Source organism: Schistocerca serialis, chromosome 4 (genome assembly GCF_023864345.2).
Source record: "Schistocerca serialis cubense isolate TAMUIC-IGC-003099 chromosome 4, iqSchSeri2.2, whole genome shotgun sequence".
Lineage (NCBI taxonomy): Eukaryota > Metazoa > Arthropoda > Insecta > Orthoptera > Acrididae > Schistocerca > Schistocerca serialis.
In genome coordinates, this window is record NC_064641.1 from 160,838,955 (window position 1) to 160,859,812 (window position 20,858).

The following is a 20,858-nucleotide window of genomic DNA, read 5'->3' on the forward strand; positions in this document are numbered from 1 at the left end:
TCTATCCACAGTGCTTTTTTCACTTCACTTTGCAGCCTTATTGCAGTCCATTTCATTGTAAAATATTAAATGCGGTACTGGGATGCATAAAAACCCGCTTCATGAATGTAGTAGGCTCATGTCATACAATTTGGACTGCTGCCTCTCTACTTCAGTTAATCTTTCGTCGTTCATTATAAATGTTAACAAAATAAAGAACTAAACGAAACAATTTATAACAAATAGCGAACAACTAACAACTGATATCATTCATGAAAACTGCGATGAAATTAAACATGGAAATGTGCAAATGACTGGGAAGAAATGAGGTTGGGGGTCACATGGTCAACAACATGTGGATTGACATCAGTCATCAAAACTTTCTTCCTGATAAACGCTGAAGGTGCCGTAATGTGATGTGACATGACAGGATTGCCGCTATGGATGCTGCCATTTTAAATACATCGCAGAATGTTTTGATGGGATGTGGCATGATGGCCACAGTGAATCGGCCTTTAATCACACGTGTTATATCTCAAGTCGCGATTATCATAATTTTTTTCAAGCCTTTAATCGTTGCTACGTTATAACTGACACTTAATGATAAGGGTGACGTGTTTGTGAAATATTTCCTTGCGCCACTGCTTTGAAACATCGTACTGGGGCACACACACACACGGGGGTCGTTCACATGAGTGCTTATTTCCCCGACCTAATATACATTTCATTCTAAAGATATTTGCTTCTTATCCCAGTTAGTAAATGACGATAGAGGTTACAATCAGCCAATGAGTATTCTATTTTCATATAGGGACGGCATTTTGTGTACACATTACACAGGTTTGGTTCACACGGTTCAGTCCTGGATCAAATATCTAGAATTCTGTGATGTTTGCAGGAAAAGTTGTATCCACAGGCATAACTTGTGGAAAGATATATACGTTTTCCGTGGCGACAGCGTAGTTCACACGTACTCAGAAAGGTCGTTAGTCGAAAGCCCACTAATGACGTCACGACCGCAAAAAGTAGTGTGAAATCTACTCAACACCAGTTCGTCAAGTGTAAAAGACAATAGGTCCTGCAATATTTCGGCAACGTGCTTTCACAGAACAGAATCTATTCAGTGATGCTACCGAGCGTAGAAGCAAAACTATCTATACTTCACAAGTAGGAAGCAAGATGTATACTGTATTTGTCATGTTCAGTAAACGCCCATGTTCAATGGATGTTACAGTATGATACACGTCACTCAGTACGAATATATGCTATTTCTAACCACCAATACGTCTGCAGAACAAATCATTATTGGCACGATTTGTTGAAATAAAATGACGGGAAACGTCATATTGGTGGTTAAAGAATTTTCTTATTTAGTTATTTTCGCATTATAACTCGCATGTTATGAGATTAAACCGTCAAGGCAACGATCAACTGAACATTCATGAAAACATGTCGTTCTTATTCAGATTTGTTATACTGTAAATAAATGCCAATAACATTTCGTCGGTTGAATTCCTTAGAAGATCGGATTATAATATAAAATACGAGGCCAATGGAAACTCAGTTTCAACATAGCTTAGTTGGTTGAGGCGTCCTGCTGTAGGCCTACCCATTTTTTGCCACCTTAGCGTTTTCTGAAGGTTGTGGGAGGTTCCTATGAAATTAATAGAAATAATTTATGTGATATTTGATGTTATGTGAATATAAACTCTCTCCCAGGAGCGAGTTTGTTCGATTTTGTGAACTTTTATAAGCTTATGTCGTTCCTGAGTGGACATGTATCTTCTTTATTTTTGTGTTATTACATGTTTATAGATACTGAAGTTTTTATTCGTGTATACCACAGACAGAACCACATGATTAGCATGTGTTCAAGAAAGGAAATATTCATTTTAATAGAGCTCACGTAGGAATTCCATGGGTGTTCATTTTCATGAACCAACTGTATAGTTTGCGAGCCAAATAAAGCCGCAACAGCCGCTGGAGAGCGCTGAGAGCGCAAAATCACATTTGTTCATTGATGATACTAGTCTTCCAAATCTTCAGTACACTGAAGCAGCCCCCTACCATCAATAATACTGACAAAAACTATCAGTTGACAATACAAGGTTCAGATGTCCAACTCCCAAAACAAAGCGTATGCTGTAATTATATTAGCTGTAGTTTGCAGACAACAGAACACAATGAAATAGAAGGAATGGTCTTCAGAGTACTTAAAAAAAAGAGAGAAAGAAAAAGAGCGACTGGTCAGCCGTTAATTTGTTGACCGAGATCAGAAGTATGGACCTGAAAGTTTTCATAAATTGTTTTCTGATGGTCCCTGCAGCATATGGCAAGTTATTAATGTCAATATGAAATAAAATAAAGAAATAAAATACATTAATCAGAGAGGCATTCTACGAGAGTAAGATTAGGGTAACTTTGCGATTTCTGGCGACAGGCAGGCCATTCGAATGCTCGAAGTTTAGTTCTGTAATATTAGCAAACACAGTTAGTAAAACTCAATGGAAACTTGTGAAGCAATTATAACTGCCTGGCAAGGATAGGTTTACGCAATTACAATGTAAAACATCCTTTACGACTTGTGATAGTTTGGTGAAAATGACATGCATTTCGCAGACCTCTTTCTAGTCATTGCAGAGATATGACGTATTTGTTCGAAGTGGAAGGGTTTCTTCAACCTGCTGTGTAATTCACGAACCTATGCTATTTTTTCAAATTAATAAAGTAAGAAGTGTCATAGAGAATCCTCCATAGACCATGCTGAAAGGGTTTATCCTTGCACAGACCTATTATAAATGTTTTATGTTAAAAAATTACTTTTAAAAACTGAGTATGATGTATGATACACACGAAGGCGACTAGACTATGTACTTTGCAAAAGCGAATTGGAACTATAACAGTGCACACTAATGGCATGTGGGTGGTTCATGTAGCTCTGTCAACATATGAATAGGGAATATTGTCAAACCGTCTTTTCCTCATATGTTCGGTATGTGGCAATATTGAGAATTTTTTAGACCCATCAACACTGCTCGTCAGTACTTCTAGTATTGACAATCGTGAATAGTAACACTCAGACGCTCAACATATTGGCGGTCTGACAATATTATTGACGTGTGAGGTCCCCTTTAACCAACTGGTGGTGTGTGCAGACGGCGTTGCGTTTCGTGACTTTGGATTTCCCATCTGCGTGCAAGTCAACGTTAGCTGCCTCTTCCCGTGTGCCGGCGGCATTAGTGTTTGTTGGTTTTATGTAAAACAACATCGCGTTTTGGAATCTAATAACGCAGAGTCCTATGTATCTGGGATATCGAGATTATATTTATTCTTTCACTATCAACTACTATTGATACTACCAAGAAGGGAGAAATTCCCAATTCTTGTAACTACTCTGACTCAGCGTACAATATACAACAGTTTATGTATCAGAGATATAACAACATTCAAACCAACGTTTATGACTGAAGTTTTGACACTCGTGAAAAAGCAAGTGCAAAGTCGTTTGTGAGATTATGTGTGACAGGTGATTATTTCAATGGTGTTGAAGTGTGGATGGATGTTGAAGTTGACGTTTAACGATCCAGGGAACAGTGAACAAATGGTGTTAAGTGTAGGCCGATCCTTCCATATATAGCATCGTGAGATAGATAACACAGGCTTCATTTTAAGAGCCTTATACAAACGGTCACAATGACTGTTATGGAATTTTTTGGATGTGCCTTCCTGGCCTTTGGTCCACCGCTTGCAATGTTTACCTTTACAATAGCCAAGGATCCTATTAGAATTATAATTTTAATTGCCAGGTACGTTCCCCATGTTTTTAATTGCAGCCCCCGAAATATTCTTTCTTGATTTGACAGTTGTAACCCTGAATATTTACCATTTTTGAATTTGAAGCATTTAACACTGCAGATCATTAATTTACTACTTGTGGCTATGACGCATTATATTTGTAATCATATATTCTTTTTAATGTGTTCCTTATCATTTTACAGCGCATTTTTTTGGCTCCTGTCATTACTGATTTCGTCGTTATGGTGGTTTATAGTAGTTCCACTTAAAAGCAAGTTGGCGTTTGGGCTGGTTTTCTCAGTGTTTTTTCAAGAAATCTTTAGGTTTCTTATTTATAAATTGCTCCAGAAAGCTGAAGTGGGTTTGAAGAAAGTAACCGATGCAGACACGCAGATCACAAACAGCAAGCATGTTTTGGCCTATGGTAAGAAGTTTTTAAATGAAGATACAGGTATACTGAAACCGAAAAATGTTCAATTTGACCAATTGTGTAGATTGAGTCCAAATAAAAATAATTGTAAAACTGCCTACAATCTGGGGCTCTTGCTTTTTACAGCAATCTGCTATACCATATTAGATAAATATTTGTGTGAAAAGTGTTAATTTGTTGTGATAAGAATGCATTGACCCTTTGTGGTACCAACAAGGTGTAGAATTTTTAAATCACTTTATGGACTCCTACATAAGTGGTTTATCAAATGGTGGTATATAGTTATCTATTAGCTTATTTTTTGTCCCATAATTGCGTATGTGCATGAAAAGCGAAATTGGATGTTGACTCAACATATTTCCTTTACTCATAGAACACAAATAGGGTTTACTTTTGAAAATATGAATAGTATAGGCCTAATTATGTATTTTAAATGACTTCAGTAAAGCCACCAGAGTAGGTAATATGTGAATAAAATTACATTTTCCATAACTAAATACATGTAAAGGACCCATATATGTAAACTGGTGGGAAAAAACCTCTCTGAAGGAAGATTGATCTGGAAAGAATAAAAATAGTTTTTGGTCCCTTACAACTGGAAAGGAAAAAAAATAACCCCTTCAGAAAATAGCTGTGGCACTGTTGTCATGAAACAACTAGTAATAGGACTTTATGTATCTCAGAGATCAAAAGATTTGAAAAAAAAAACTAACTTATGGGAGATTTGTGAAAAAAAATTGTCTTCACCTGTTCAATTCTCTGGAACTTAAAACATTTGAGTAGGCCTATTCTGTTTCGCAGGGGTGATGAATAAATGTAGACTGATAGAATGATAAATTTTAAATTGGACTACAGAGGTGTTTATATTTTTGATTTGTAATAGATAGGGAAATGGCCAAATTGCCTGTAATTTTATGTAATATTCATGGAGTGAATAAATTTTTCCTCCTCATGTCCCAGGAATTCTGCGTGTTACATAGATCTGTAATGCAAAATGAAGTGAATGACCATTTGTTCACTCAAATAGAAGAAGATGAACGTGAGTTGCATATGTTACTGTTGACCTGGCAAATAAATTTCTGTTGTCCAGTGTGGGCTACATATTTCTTTTGCACAATTATATCAAAATACATGTAGGTATTCTTTTTAACAACCTGGGATATTAACTGTTGCTCCTCTTGCCCATAATACTTTTATCCTTTGATGATAAAATTTGTCGACAAAGCAGTTGTTTGAGGGAAGAGAGATTCACAATTACAATAAAGGGATCTGCAGTGCCTTCCAATGACTTGGTGACTTTCACTGGAAGGCGTGAAATATGTAGCTATCAAATTATATATCAATCTGCACACAAACTACCTGCAAAGTGATCCAACTGCAGACTGGATTTTTCTCCTTAATGCCTTTCATTCAGTAAAAATGTGCTTACGGTGTACTGCTGCTTTTCCATTGTGTGCTGCAGTTAGTCACTTTTGGGGCAACTAGTGCTGGGAAGTGGTTACGATGAATCATGAGTTGGTTGTTGGAAGCCAATCAGAATGCTTGTTCATAATTTCCTGTGGGTTAATTAACTGGCAATTTTTACTATTAGGCTAGAATTTAACCAAATTGTCACAATTTTTAACAAAATTGCAAATTAGGCATGCTAGTATGTTGTTGCAATTATGAGCATATATTGTGGACTACACTGCACATCAGTGTATGATAGCAGTCATATTTTTGTGTTCAGATTCTTTGGTTTTTGCGACTCTCAATAAATTTTTAACTCCAGCTGAACCTAGGGTTCGTGCTACTAGTCAGTAGCTGTATCATATTGAAAACCCAATTTGCGTAATTCTCCAAAAGAAATCATTAGCTTGAATGATTCTTGTTGGCTACCATATACTATCAGCTGATTTTCTCTGACTGAGAGAAACAACTAGCATACAGGAGCATGCAGTGGAAGAGCCTAGTACACTGTAAGCGCACTTTGTCCACTGTTTTGTACACGTCTGTTGCTCTGTGTTCCTTTCCAAAGTATGAACAGTTTTGTAATTCTCTGTTAGTAATTTTGATCATTAGAGAAGCAGCACTAATCTTTGCAACAAAAAAGTGATATCCAGGGATATTATCTAAAATTAATTCTAACTTAGAGATATGTGGAACAATGTACTAGCAATAACCAATTAAGATTGCAGAAAGACATGCACAAAGAGAAAACAGTGCTCTGCCTTGTTTGACCATGTTGTGTCATTGATGGTATTTGGATGAGAATGGACTCTGCAGAAAGATTGGTTGTTGAGAAATAAGTTTGTAATGCTTCATATTGTATGGGAGCACACTGTTAAAAATGCTGTGTGTAAAACTGGCTCACAGAATTGAGTTGTATGCAGTCATTAACTGGTACTGGGACACACAATTTGACCTCTCTGTGGGATATCCTCCAGCTTCTCTTTCTGGTTGTAGGAAACTTGCAGCTTCATCCACAGTGTTGACATTATACTAGAGCACTGTGTTGATGGTGCGATGCAGTGTGCCTTAGGCATGCCAAGGTGGTGTGCATTCCATTGCTCACAATCCAAGAAAGCTTCAGTGGAGACAGATTTGTAACAATTGTTGCCGTGTGTTTTAAGTGGCAGAATGTAACCGTTTTTGGATGAATACTGTTTCACACTCCTCTGTAGTAATGGATACCTAAATGTAAGATGCTGCAGCATTGATATGTTTGATTGTTTGCATTGTTGAGTATCATAACTGACAAGTGCTAAGTGTGATTATTTGTCAGATACAAAATGTGAACTCGACAGGATGAACAGTAATTGCTACATCAGGAAGGACTCAGAGCCTTAGGTACTGCCCCTCTACCATTCCTCAAAAGGCCTGATTTCACAACATCCAGCCATACATGCTGAGCAATTGATGCTACCACTTCCCTCTCATGCACATTTGTCTATTGAACATACCTGGAGTGGCATGGTCAGAAACTTCGTCACTGTCCTGCAGACACCACAATTGGTGATTAATGGCCTCAGACAGCATCTACCAAAGGATGTGGAGATGGCCTATGAATACCTGCCACAATTTTTAGAGACTGTAACTGGAGTATGTGGGTGTCTTCACACCACATGAAATTTTGTCACAGACTATATGGTGCAGTTTGTAACATTATCTCTTTGTGCTTTGTCAATACTTGCCGTGCTGTCTGGTTAATTTCAGTCACATGCACTGATGAGCCGAAACATATGACCACTGCATCCAGCTAGATTGAGTGCTACCTGGTGATGTCGTGGACATGTTGCATTGTAAGCAATGTGTGTAAGTGGAACAGACACAAATGTGATACAACTTGTAAATGGGGAAATCCACTGCCATAAGAGACTTCTCGGTATATTTTTATGGCACAGCACAAGGGAACAATCATCTCAGTACTGGCGAAGCTGCTCGGCTTTTTGCATGCTACAGTTGTGAGCATCCAAATACATCTACATATATGTGATTATTCTGCTATTCTCGATAAAGTGCCTGGCAGAGAGTTCAGTGAAGCACCTTCAAGCTGTCTCTACTGTTCCACTATTGATTGGCATGTGGGAAAAATGAGCACTTAAATTTTTCTGTGTGAGCCCCGATTTCTCTTATTTTATTGTGATGATCATTTCTCCCTATACAGGTGGGTGCCAACAGAATGTTTACACAGTCGGTGGAGAAAACTGCTGATGAAATTGCATGAGAAGATCCCATCTCATCGAAAAACGCCTTTGTTTTAATGATTGCCACTCCAATTTGCACATCATTTCAGTAGCACTATCTCCCCTATTTTGCAATAATGCAAAATGAGCTGCCTTTCTTCGAACTTTTTCAATGTTATCCGTCAGTCCCACCTGATGTGGACCCCACACTGTACAGCAGTACTCCTGAATACGGTGGATAAGCGTGTTGTAAGCAGCCTCTTTAGTAGACCTGTTGCACCTTATAAGTGTTCTGCCATGAATCACAATCTTTGGTTTGCTCTACCCACAACATTATCTAACTGATCATTCCAATTTAGGTTATTTGTAATTGTAATCCCCAAGTATTTAGTTGAATTTTACAACCTTCAGGTTTGTGTGACTTATTGCGTAATAGAAATTTAGCGGATTTCTTTCAGTACTCATGTGAATAACTTCACACTTTTCTTTATTCAGGGTCAATTGCCACTTTTGGCATCATACAGATATCGTATCTAAATCATTTTGCAATTCTCTCTTTTTTTTTTTTTCCAGCTGTTGACTTTACAAGATGGTAAATGACAGCATCATCTGCAATCAGTCTAAGAGGACTACTCAGATTGTCTCCTGTGTCGTTAACATGGATCAGGAACAATAGAGGGCCTATAACTATTACTCGGGAATGCCAAATATTACTTGTTTGGCTTGATGACTTACCGTCTATTACTACAAACTGTGACCTTTCTGACAGGAAATCACAAAACCAGTCACACAACTGAGGCAATATTCCATAGGCATGCAGTTTGGTTGGAAGATGCTTGTGACGAACGGTGTCGAAAGCCTTCTGGAAAGAACAATGTTTTTTGAATTCGTGCTGACTGTGTAAATAAATAATTTTCTTCAACGTACTTCATAATGTTCGAATACAGTATATGTTCCAAAACCCTACTGCAAATAGACATTAGTGACATGGCCCTGTAATTCAGTGGATTACTCCTACTTTCCTTTTTTGGTATTGGTGTGACTTGAGCAATTTTCCAGTCTTTAGGTGCAGATCTTTCTGTGAGCGAGCAGTTGTATGTAATTGCAGAATATGGAGCTATTGTATCAGCATACTCTGAAAGGAACCTGAATGGTGTACAATCTGGCCTTGTCTTTATTATATGATTTAAGCTGCTTTGCTACACCAAGGATATCGACTTCTATGTTTCTCATCTTGGCCGTTGATCTTGATTGGAATTCAGAAATATTTACTACTTCTTCTTTGGCGAAGGAGTATCAGAAAACTGTGTTTAATAACACTGCTTTTGTGGCACTGTCATCAGTGACTTCACCATTGTTATCGCGCAGTAAAGGTATTGATTGGCTGAAGGACGGTGACACGATGGTTGCCTGAGAAGGTGTTGGACATCCACACCTTACCACAGAACATGGAGGTCAAAGGTGGTCTATGGCAGATCTGACAAGAGAGTGTAATGCTAGTCCAGTCCATAAGTGTTTTGGGGATCACCGCTCACTATACATATTTGAACATGGGGCTCCACAACAGAAGACTCCTATTTATTGCTCATGATGATGTTGTGATATTGTCAGTTAAGATTGCATCAAGATTGGTCCATGGATCAATGAAAGCTTGTTGTCTGGTTGTATGAATCACTTTTCTTGTTACACCATGTTGATCACAGTACCTGTATACATAGATATCCAGGCAAACAGCTTCATGGAAAATGCACCACAGTGCAGATGCAGGCCACTAGGGTGTGTTTTGCTTTTGACTGTTCACCTCAACTTCCGTGGGACCTTTGATGACCAAAGCACTGCGATAGCTGTGGAGCGCATTAACATCATTGCAGACCGCTTTCATCCCTCATGCTTGATGTCTTCCCTGATGGCAAAGACTTCTTCCAATAGGATAACATTCAATCTCGTGAGGTCAGAATTCTGTGGCAATGCTGTGAGGAGCATGGTAGTGATACCACATTGCCGTTTTGATCACCAAATTCACCTCATCCGAGACTGATGGAACACATTTATGATGCTATTGGGTGCTAGCTCTGCACCTACAAATAACCAGCCTGTAATATGCAGTAGTTGCATATCAGATGCATAAGATCTGTTGCTACATGTGTCGGGAAACTTACAAAGGACTTACTGAGCCCATGCCATGTAGAATCATTGCTGTATTGTGTTCCAAAGATGGACCTACACAATTTTAGGCAGGTGATCATAATGCATTTGTTAAACAGTGTACATCGTTCCACTATTTTGCTTGTGATGGGGTCAAGAGCTACCAGAAGTTCAAATGGCACTCATTGCTTGGCCCTTGTTTTTTGCATGTTGTGCTGCTCAGTGAAAGGCACAACTCTTTATCCATTTTCACAACTGCAATTCTGCCCATACCTCTATCATGCTCGTCAAATTTCACAGCTCTGTTTACTTCCTTCGGTTTGTTATCAAGTGGGGTGGCACTGTGGTAGGACACTGGACTCAAATTTTGGAGGAAATTCTGTCCGCTCATCTGAAGCCAGATTTTCTGTGGTTTTCTTGAATCACTTAAAAGGCAAATTCAACAATGATCCTCTTCAAAAGAGTGTGTCCGGTTTCCTTCTCCCGTGCTTCCCCAGTGTGAGCCTGTGCTCAGACTCTAATTACCTCATCATCAATAGGGTATTAAACTTTTCCCCTATTCTGGAAGAAAGTCGGATGCTATTAAGGTAATCTGTGCAATATTTTTTCTCTCAGGCATGCCAATACAGCAAGGTATGTGGGAGACTTCCTGTAGAGTGTGGGAGGTAAGAGCGTGCTAGCAGAACTGAAGCTGTGAAGACGTTTAAAGTCTTGCCTGGATTTGCAATCAGAGTATTGCCCATAAGAAACGAGGTCCACAAAAATAGATGTACAACACTTTCTAGAATTAAGCAGTTGGCAAATACCTAGTAAGATAGTTTGAGATTTAACTGTATACAAATAGTAGTCTTGACTTTCACATATAGAGGGCCTTACGAACAATAATTGGTACTTCAGGCAGGTGGTGTACATCTTGTGAGATTTAATTTCCTCCTCCATATCAGAAGTAAATTTGAAATTAGAGGGTGGTAGTAACCTCTTAAAGCAATTTGTATGTTTCTCAAGATGGGAGACATGTCTTCACAAGTTCCAGTGGGAGCCAGTCTACACTCTCCGTAAGTCGCTACATTCTAGCATTCTTTTAGGGAGTTCGTCATATATCGTTTGAAAGAAGTAATAATAACAGAACTAAAGAGGAACTCTTGTACTCAAATTAACCTTTCACTGATTCAACTCACTCTGGAAAATATTGAAGTATGCCATCATAAAGTTGTTAATTTCCATGGTGAATGAAATGCCCCAGGAGATCAAAAGAAGAGTAAATTTTGTAATTTAGAATGTCATCATAAAACTGAAATATTCCTGTGTTCAATGATACATTCTTCCTTATCTATGTCTTTGACTTAATGTAACCTAAGTTTATTGCATTTATTTGAAGATAGTGTCTTCTGAAATGAATATAGAGTCAGATTTTAATGTTGTGTGTGCTTACATCATCCCCTCAAACTCATAAAATATTTAAGTTGTTACTCCATTGATAAATATATGAATTTAATTCTTACAATTTTTGTTCTAGTGTCTGGCATGGGCTTTGGTGTAATGAGTGGTGCATTTTCATTGGTAAATGTACTGGCAGATGCTGTTGGCCCAGCGACAATGGGTCTCAAGGGTGGTTCTGACTTGTTCTTCATAACATCAGCAGCATTCACACTTTGCATGATTCTCCTTCACACGTTTTGGGGAGTAATATTCTTCTCTGCTGCTGACAACAGGAATTACCTGCAAATCGTGTGGGTTGTTGGCAGTCATTTGACAGTTTCTTGCCTTGTAAGTATGAAGTAATGTGATGTTTTAATTTATAGCATCAAAAAAGTGTAAAGCAATTTCCAGAGATCCAGACATTGCCTCTGTATTATAACATTCTTTATACAAATATAGGAAGGAAGGTTCTGCTTGAATGTACAGGGTGACAATTATTGAACTATATGAAGAAAAAACTTAAATTAGTTACGAACTATAGTGTGCACACACTTCATTCAACATGTAAACATTACTACAGATATTTGTATGTAGATTGACATGTTTGATATGTCTGCCATCCTTGGCGACGATGGGGTGCAGACGAATAGTGAAGTTCTGCATAACCTTCTGAAGTGTCAGAACATAGTTGCTGTCAATGACCTTGAATGGCTGTTTTCAGTTCAGCAGTAGTTTCGGGATTATTGCTGTACCCTTGTCTTTAATATAGCAGCACAAAAGGGAGTTGCATGCATTTGTTCAAATCCAGAGAACATGGCTGCCAATCAAGGCCCATGCCAGTGGCCTCTGGGTACACCAGAGCCAGAATGCAATCCCCAAAGTGCTCCTCCATAACATCAAGCACTCTCCTGCCTCAATGGGGTCAAGCTACATCTTGTATGTCCCACACCTTGTCAAAATCAGGATCGGTTCGGATAATGGGGATGAAATAATCTTCCAAAACCTTCACGTACTGTTTAGTAGTCACCGTGACATCAAAGAAACATCACACCGATTATTCTGTAACTGGATATTGCACACCACACAGTCACCCGTTGAGGGTGAAGACTTCTGGATTGCGAAATGCTGACTCTCAGTCCACCAAATGAGCCAATTTTGCTTATTGATGAACCCATCCAAATGACCATGGACTTCATTGCTAAACCAAACAATGCATGTGCAAATTAATTCTCATTGAGCCCTGCGGGACCAGGGGTTAGAATAGGCCCAAGGTATTCCTGCCTGTTGTAAGAGGCAACTAAAAGGAGTCTCTCATCTTTTCGGCTTTATGTGATGGTCCCCTGTAGAGTTTGACCTCAATTTTTCAAAATTTTCCTGAAGAGCGAGCAAACTGCGGAAGGGCGCCTTACATGGTGCATCGTGTCCATCACACACAAAGATCTTTAGCTCACTTTCTCGTCGTGGCATTGTAGTCTCGCTCTTGAGAGAGGACACCTTCCTGGGTGCGTTTTCCTCCACCCACTATGCAGTGTTGTTTTCTGCGCCAATGATGACCATGGAATTCTTTGTACCTCATATCCAGCACGGTAGCCAGCCTGTTGTGGTGGGGCCGCCGTGTATCCTGTTGGTTGTAGCTCCCTGACGACATAGGGATCGCTGTGCTGATGCCTGTGCCGTTAATTCCCCATGTATGCCAAGGAGTAGATGCCTGTCACCCTGAGGCATAGGGACTCCCGGCAATGGCCGTCCTGCCAGGTGGCCTTTATTGCGGCTGGATGGCGCCCGTGGGGAGGCCCCCTGGTTGGAGTGGGTGGTATCAGGGTGGATGACGCGCAATGAAATGTACCACGTCATCATTTGCTGGTGATTAAATGCCAGCAAGAATTCCAGTCAAGGGCATTATTCAGTTGTGACAAGCTGCGGATGTTTCCGTTACCATCAAACCTCATAAGAGCTTAAATATGGCCCAGGGTATTATATTCCACAGGGACCTTCTTTTGCAGTCTGACGACGAGCTGCTCGCCAACTTAGGGCGATGAGTTCATTTCGTCCGGTGCTTCCATTGGGGTCTGACGGATAATCAGGTTGCCACCGGTGCCTCCATCTTGGCCTTCGAGGGTAACACATTACCCAAGAAAGTCAAGATCATGGTCTACCGCTGTGACGTCAAGCCATATATCCCTCCCCCAATGCGGTTCTTTAAGTGCTGGAAGTTCGGGCATGTGTGTTCCCGCTGTACTTCAAGCATCAATGTCAAAATAGTGGACATCCATCCCATCCCAGTACTCCTTGTGTCCCGCCTCCCATTTGTGTCAACTGTGGAGAGCATCATTACCCTTGCTCACCAGACTGCAGGATTTTACAGCAAGAATGGAAAATCCTGGAATACAACACCCTGGACTGACTGACCTACACTGAGGCCAAGAGGAAATTTGAGTGCCTAAATCCTGTGGCCATGACCTCCTCTTATGCCATAGCTACAAGAACAGTTGTAGTCCCATCAGTTCCGCGAGTTCCAGTCGGCTCTCAGAACCTGAAGACGCATCTGCCCCCTTGGTGGTGGGGGCATTTCCCTCCCTGTTGCTCCTGCACCACCTACCTTGGGAGCACTGTCCCCCCAACCAACGCGGACACCAGTCCCCACTTCTCAGCCGGCGAAGTGTAAGTCTTCTTCGGCTCCTCTCTCTGGGAAGGTGTCCCTTGGGTCACTCCCTTCCCAGGTTTCTGCTAGTGGGAAAGATGACACCTGCCAGTGGCTGAAATGCTCGAAAGCAGCTGATCCTAGGGCTTCATGATCATCATCAGTCCTGGAGACTGAATCATTGAAGCCCTCCCAGCCAGAGAAACCCCAAGGATCAGCAAGAGAAATCCAGAAAGAAGACCCCCCCCCCCCCCCCCAAGACCAAGGGAATTGCAGTGGCACCCACACCACCAATGCTTGCAAGCTCTGCATCTGAGGATGAGGTGAAGATTCTGGCATCCACGGAGGACCTAGATCTCACCAGACCCTCAGACACGATGGATATAGCCTGTTCAGGAAATAAGTCAATGGCAGCAGGTGACCCTGAGGTATAAATTGCCTCATTAAGTGTTTCATGCCTTCAAAGTCTCACGATCATGTCATCCTCCAGTGGAATTGCGGCGGTTGTATCCACCACCTGGCTGAGCTATGGCAACGGTTAAGCTCTACACATGCTTTCTGCAGTGCCCTCCAGGAAACCTGGTTCCCGGCAATGTGGACCCCTGCCCTTTGTCGCAACAGGGGCTATTACATGAACCGTAATGAATATAATTGAGTTTCAGGTGGAGTTTGCATTTATGTCGTGAACTCAGTCGGTAGTGAACCTGTGGTCCTTCAAACTCCTCTTGAAGCTGTAGCTGTCAGGACACGGATGATGCAGGAAATAACTGTCTGCAACGTATATCTCCCTCCAAATGGCGTGGTACCCTTGAACATATTGCCTGCACTGATTGATCAACTTCCTAAACCTTTCCTACTTCTGGGAGATTTTAACGCCCATAACCCCTTGTGGGGTAGCACCATGCTTACTGGCTGTGGCAGAGATGTCGAAAATTTACTGTCACAACTCGACCTCGACCTCTGCCTCTTAAATACTGGGACCGCCGCACATTTCAGTGTGGCACATGGCAGGTTTTTGGACATTGATCTCTCGGTTTGCAGTCCTGGCCCTCCCCCATCTATCCACTGGAAAGCACATGACAACCTATGTGGTAGTGACCATTTCCCCATCTTCCTGTCATTCCCCCGGCATCATGCCCACGGAAGCCTACCCAGATGGGCTTTAGACACGGCAGACTGGGTAGCCTTCATCTCACTACAGCCACTACACCTCACTACATGTCACTACAAAGATAATTTCTGCGGTGGAAAACATGATCCCTCCTTCTATAGGGTGCTGCTGGCGAAAGACAGTCCCTTGGTGGTCGCCAGAAGTTGCTAAGGCAATGAAAGAGCGTCAGCAAGCACTACAGAAACATAAGCAGCACCCTTCCCTAGAGCACCTAATAGCCTTTAAGCGGCTCCGTGCCCACTTTTGCCTGCATATAAAATGGCGGAAACGGGTGTTGGGAGAGGTACGTGTCGACCACATCACCTTCCCAAGTCTGGACGAAGATCAGACGTCTTTTTGGGTACCAGACCACAACAGGTGTCCCTGGTTTTAACATCAATGGCGTGCTCTCTACCGACGCTGTGATTACTGAGCACTATGCTCGAGCATCTGCATCGTAGAACTATACCCCAGCCGTTCACACCCTCAAACAGTGGATGAAAAGGAAAGTCCTTTCGTTCTCTACGCATCACAATGAACCCTATAGCGCCCCATTTACAGAGTGGGAGCTCCACAGCACCCTTGCACATTGCCCCGACACAGCTCCTGGGCCAGATTGGATCCACAGTCAGATGATTAAACATCTCACGTCTGACGTCATCTTCACCCGAATCTGGTGAGTGGTGGGAGAGCACCAGCGCTCCTGGTGCCCCCAGCTGGGAGCCTCAGAAAGGCCATCTGCACATGTGCTATGGGCGGTGACTGTGCTGCTGGACGCTCCTGTGGTTAAAAGCTGAACCAAATCTCAGCAGCAAGTTGTCATGCGATGAATTGTAAGTTCTTGTTTTTCCCTGTTTTGATTTAATGACAGCGGTGCTGGATTCCGGGCAGTTCTTGTTGAAAACCTGCATTCCTGTTAAGATTTTCCGCCGTACAGATATAAATGGCCACCTTAACAACACAGTCCCAAAAAGATGATGCTGGGGATAAGACTATCATCTGACTGCAAAGCAAATGATGTCCCATGTCCAGGCAATGCTCCACTACTGCTGATTTTTCCGGTTGCCCCAGGCTGTATGATAATGGTGTTAGTCACAACATTCTTGCACGGTTTGGCATGTCTGTCCAGTACAAGATTTTCCATATTGGCATGGGATTTTATACTCGCCACATTTCCTAAGGCCAAGGTTGTCTTTGACTGAGCACTATAAATTCCTCAGGTTTGCTGGTGGCCGAAAAACACACTTAATGTTGTGCTTTTTGAGGATTCTTTTTTATTCTCGAAGACATGCCGCCAAAATAAGGAAAGAACACTGTTGCAGTGGGTGCCTTTGCATCTTGATTTACATCCCTGCTTTGAGTTTGCTTAGAATGGAACGGATGGCATATCTGCCTATTGGAATAGCCATTCTGTTGGACTACCATTCTCAGGTGTTGCAGCTGACCAGGTACACTGTTGGCACCTGAGATGACATGTACTCTCTGCACCAAAGAGCGAGTTGTTTTGCGATAGATGCTGTGTCCCAGTGCACCATCAGCTTTTCTTCTGTCTATGATGTCCAGGAATGGTAAGGTGTCATCCTTTTCCACTTCCATTGTGAACTGTATATTGGGATGGAGCGAGTTCAGATGCCGGAAAAACAGGTAATGTTTCTGTTCCATGAGGCCACCCCGCAAAAGTAATAGTCTATGTACTGCTGGAAGCAGGAAGGTTTGAGACTTGCCGACTGCAGTACTTTTTCCTCATAGTCATCCATAAAATAGTTGGCCACCGTGGGAGACAGAGGACTTCCCATGGCAACACTGTTTACCTGTTCAAAATACTGGTCATTCAGTAAGAAGTAAGTTGAGGTAAGCACATGTTTAAATAATGCCATAATGCCTTTCTCAAACTGGCTGCTGATAAACTCTAATGATTTCTGCAGAGGTACCTTTGTCAACAAAGATATAATGTCAAAACTAAACAAAATATCAGACGCTTCTAGCTGAAGTGTCTTCAGGCATCCTATGAAGTCCTCTGAATTCCGGATGTGGTGATTACACTTGCCTATGAGATGTCCCAACTGTGTAGTAAGATGTTTGGCCAGAAAGTAAGTTGGGGGTTGGCTTGATTTGGGGGAGGAGACCAAACTGCAAGGTCATTGGACTCATAGGAATAGGGAAGGATGGGGAAGGAAGTCAGCCGTGCCCTTTCAAAGGTACCAACCCGGAATTAGCCTGAAGTGATTTAGTAGAAAGTAAGTAGTAGCTCCAATGTTGCTTACTATTGGGCGGAATGAAGTCCCATCCTTATGCCTCTTAGGTAGGCCATACAGTCTTGGGGAACTGCAGCCTGTTGGCACAGGCTTTTGGTCACTTTAGAAGGGATAGAACTCTGTTTGAGAAGATCTAATGGTTTTTCTCTGGATTTTGCCACTCAGCTCCTCTCTTAGCTTGCTTTAGGCAGGATCATCGAGCAGTGCCTCCTTATTGCTGTTACATTCAACTCATGAGAGGAGGACGGTGGCGTTCCCCTTGTCGGCAGGTAAAATGAGTTCTTTGCCCACTCTCAAGTCTCTCAGAGCCTTCCTTTCTGCTGAGCTGATGTTAAACTTGCTTGGTGGGGCTCTAGGTGGCATGTATTTGAAAATAGAAGGAACTTTCAAAAAACACGACATCAAGTGTTTTACGGCCACCAGTGAATTTGAGGAATTTATTGTGCTCGGTCCCTGTTGCCTTAGGAAATGTGGCATGTATAAAATCCCATGCCAATGTGGAAAATCTTATACTGGACAGACATACTGAAGCATGCTATAATGTTGCGCCGAACACAGTCATACACGCCTGGAGAAACTTGATAAATCAGTGGTAGTAGAGCATTGCCTGGACATGGGATATTGTATGCTTTACAAACAGATGGAAATTTTATCCTCAGCATCATATTTCTGGCACTGTGTTGTTAAGGAGGCCATACATATCTGTACAGTGTAGTCTTATCAACAGGGACGCAGGTTTTCAACTAAGCACCGGCTGCCATTAAATCAAAACGGGGAAAACAAGAACTTCAGATTCATCACATGACACAACTTGCTACTGAGATTTAGTTCAGCTTTTAATCGTAGGAGGGTCTGGCAGCACACTCATTGCCCATTGCCCATGGATGGCCTTTCCACAGCTCCCAGCAGGGGGCACCAGTAGTGCCACTTTCCTCCAACTATGAGCATCTTCCCACGCACACGTATTGCCTGCTACCAGCATGATAAATTTTGACGATGATGCATGATTACCATCAGTTGCGCCTTGCAGCAGTGACAGCACCAGCTGCCACCACCTGATGATGTTGAGCAGTTGCATCAATGAAATATTGTGCGAGTTACACAATACGATCTGCTGGCAAATCCAAGAAGCGTATTTGCAACAGATTTGTCGGGAAAACATGAAAAGTCACAAATTGCCTTTTGTTTGGTTGCAAAGACAGAGTACACCTTCATGAACTATCCCTTTAATGTGAGTATTCGAAAGAAAAAGGAACTGATTAGAGGTGCAGGATGGGAGGAGGGTGGCAGGTGAATGTTCTAGGTATGTGGTGCAAGTTGTGTCAATTTTTAGAGATATTTGTTTTATTTATTTATTTCTGTGTTTTTGTCCTTTTTATTAAGATGTTATGAAATGAAAAATTATAAGTAATGTTTGTAGGGGATGAAAATAGGTTTTGCTTAATCAGAAAGTAATACTTTGTTCTGTTTCTGGCAGACGCTGATGAACAGCCAAATGTGGTACGCAGCTACACTTATACCATCATATATTATTTTGTTGATCAATGGAAGCATTGCATTCAGTGTGGTCGGAGGAAGTTTAAGAAGTTTGGGAGCCAGCATGTACTTAAAAGAACGAAGACATATTTCAGAAAATGGACAATCATTAACAGTGGACTAATACAGTTTTGCACGATTAGGAGTAAAACCTGAATTGAAGGAACTTGTTTAAACTTTTTTAATTTAAGACTCTGCTGCCGATTTATTAAAATTTGTGTACATTTTATAAATATTTAGTACATCAATTTTATATTGAATGCTAGTGTTCTCTCCTTTAACTTATCTTCAGAACCTCAAAATCAAACTACCATGTGGATGTCATGTCATTTCATGATGTGAGAAAGAAATCTGACTGCATAAATGTTGTGCACAGCTTATATTAGTGCCATGAGATTTTTAAAATTTGTTCTGCAGGAACAAAGACACACAACCATTCCAAAAAGCACATGAAACAAAATACCACTCAATAATTTTTACACTGTTTTAAATTTGTGACTGATAGACTTTAAAAAAATCTGGAGACTGATATAGACCTGTATCAGGTACAGCAGCTACAATTTCATTCAAATTCTTGTGAATCAGCTGTATCTGCATACTACTGTAAGTCTGTCAGAGGATACGGCATGTTGACAATAAACAATCCTTTTTTATTTCAAATTTCTTATGTGGAGTGGTTCATAATTTGATGAATTATTCAGTAGTAATCTCAAAACTAATGTGGTTTTCGTGCCCATCTTTTAAATCCCATTCATGCTGCACAGTTAATTTCAACGTAATTAATTGATAGCTGATCTTGTTTCATATCTTGTATTTTTATTAAGGGAAGCGGTGCAGTACTATCACAGTTCAGATATTTCAAGAAAAATGCAGGTTTATTCCCGATATAACCATTCTAACTTCTGGAAATTCTGTAAGCAGTTACGTAATCCTTGAACAAAAGTGAATTTCTTTTTATTTTTATTTATTTTTAAAGGTGTAAAAGTGTATTTTCGAAAGTGATTTCTCAGTTACTCTAGTACTTGATATGAAGGAATATAGATAGATTGCTACCTACTGTAAAGATGGCACATTAAGTTGCAGACACTAGACACACATTCTTTTGACCAAGACACTTGCACATAGGCTTTTGCCCACAGCCTTCGTCAGGAGGAGGAACACACACACACACACACACACACACACACACACACACACAAAAGCTCAGATCAAAGCTGCTGGACGTGGTAGTCAAGTGTGTGTGTGTGTGTGTGTGTGTGTGTGTGTGTGTGTGTGTGTGTGTGTTTCTCTGATAAGGCTGAGGTCAGAAGCCTAATGTGTAAGTGTCTGTTAATTGTGCCTGTCTGCAACTTAAAGTAGCAATCTATCTTTTCCTTGTATTGTTGACATTCCTACTGCAACTTTCCATTGTTGTGTATATCGAGAATTTAATTTTGCGGCAGTTTCATTCCGATGGTTTGTGCCCATGGTCATTAATGTGGGATTAAAATGCAATACCAAATAAGTGTAACAATTACTCATGGTGACAGGTGAATCATTTTTGTGTGCTGGGATTGTAATTGTGCGTGAGCCTATGTGTACTGCACCACAGGAGTAGAAACATCTAAATGTCCGGTAAACAGTCTCTGTAGTTTCCTTACTGCCATTTGGCTCTTTGTTTTAAAGGTATTTGTTTTAAAGGTGAGTGACTATCTGCTCTCATTATCAGTGTTTTATAATTCGTAAAATACATTCTCTTATTTTATTTATTTCTATTTTAGATAAAGATTAATTATTTTATTATTATTATTATTATTATTATTATTTAATCTTGTCATGCTGCTTTCAATAATTTTTGTAGTTT

At 40.9% G+C, this 20,858-nt stretch overlaps 1 protein-coding gene across 1 annotated transcript; it reads left to right on the forward strand.

Annotated features, from left to right (window-relative positions):
• The first annotated feature begins 3,401 nt into the window (after nt 1-3,401).
• Nucleotides 3,402-19,675, forward strand: LOC126474013 (gamma-secretase subunit Aph-1). The gene is made up of 4 exons (XM_050101411.1): nt 3,402-3,785; nt 3,978-4,198; nt 11,531-11,781; nt 18,957-19,675. Exons 1-4 carry the CDS (start codon nt 3,673-3,675, stop codon nt 19,137-19,139), a joined length of 768 nt encoding a protein of 255 aa, XP_049957368.1. The 5' UTR covers nt 3,402-3,672; the 3' UTR covers nt 19,140-19,675.
• Nucleotides 19,676-20,858: the final 1,183 nt, after the last annotated feature.

Bases quoted from the DNA above. Each gene is read 5' to 3' on its own strand.
- LOC126474013 (XM_050101411.1), top strand. From the start codon at position 3,673: ATGACTGTTATGGAATTTTTTGGATGTGCCTTCCTGGCCTTTGGTCCA. The intron at 3,786-3,977 runs GTACGTTCCCCA...ATCATTTTACAG, and splicing joins ATTATAATTTTAATTGCCAG to CGCATTTTTTTGGCTCCTGT. The intron at 11,782-18,956 runs GTAAGTATGAAG...TGTTTCTGGCAG, and splicing joins ATTTGACAGTTTCTTGCCTT to ACGCTGATGAACAGCCAAAT.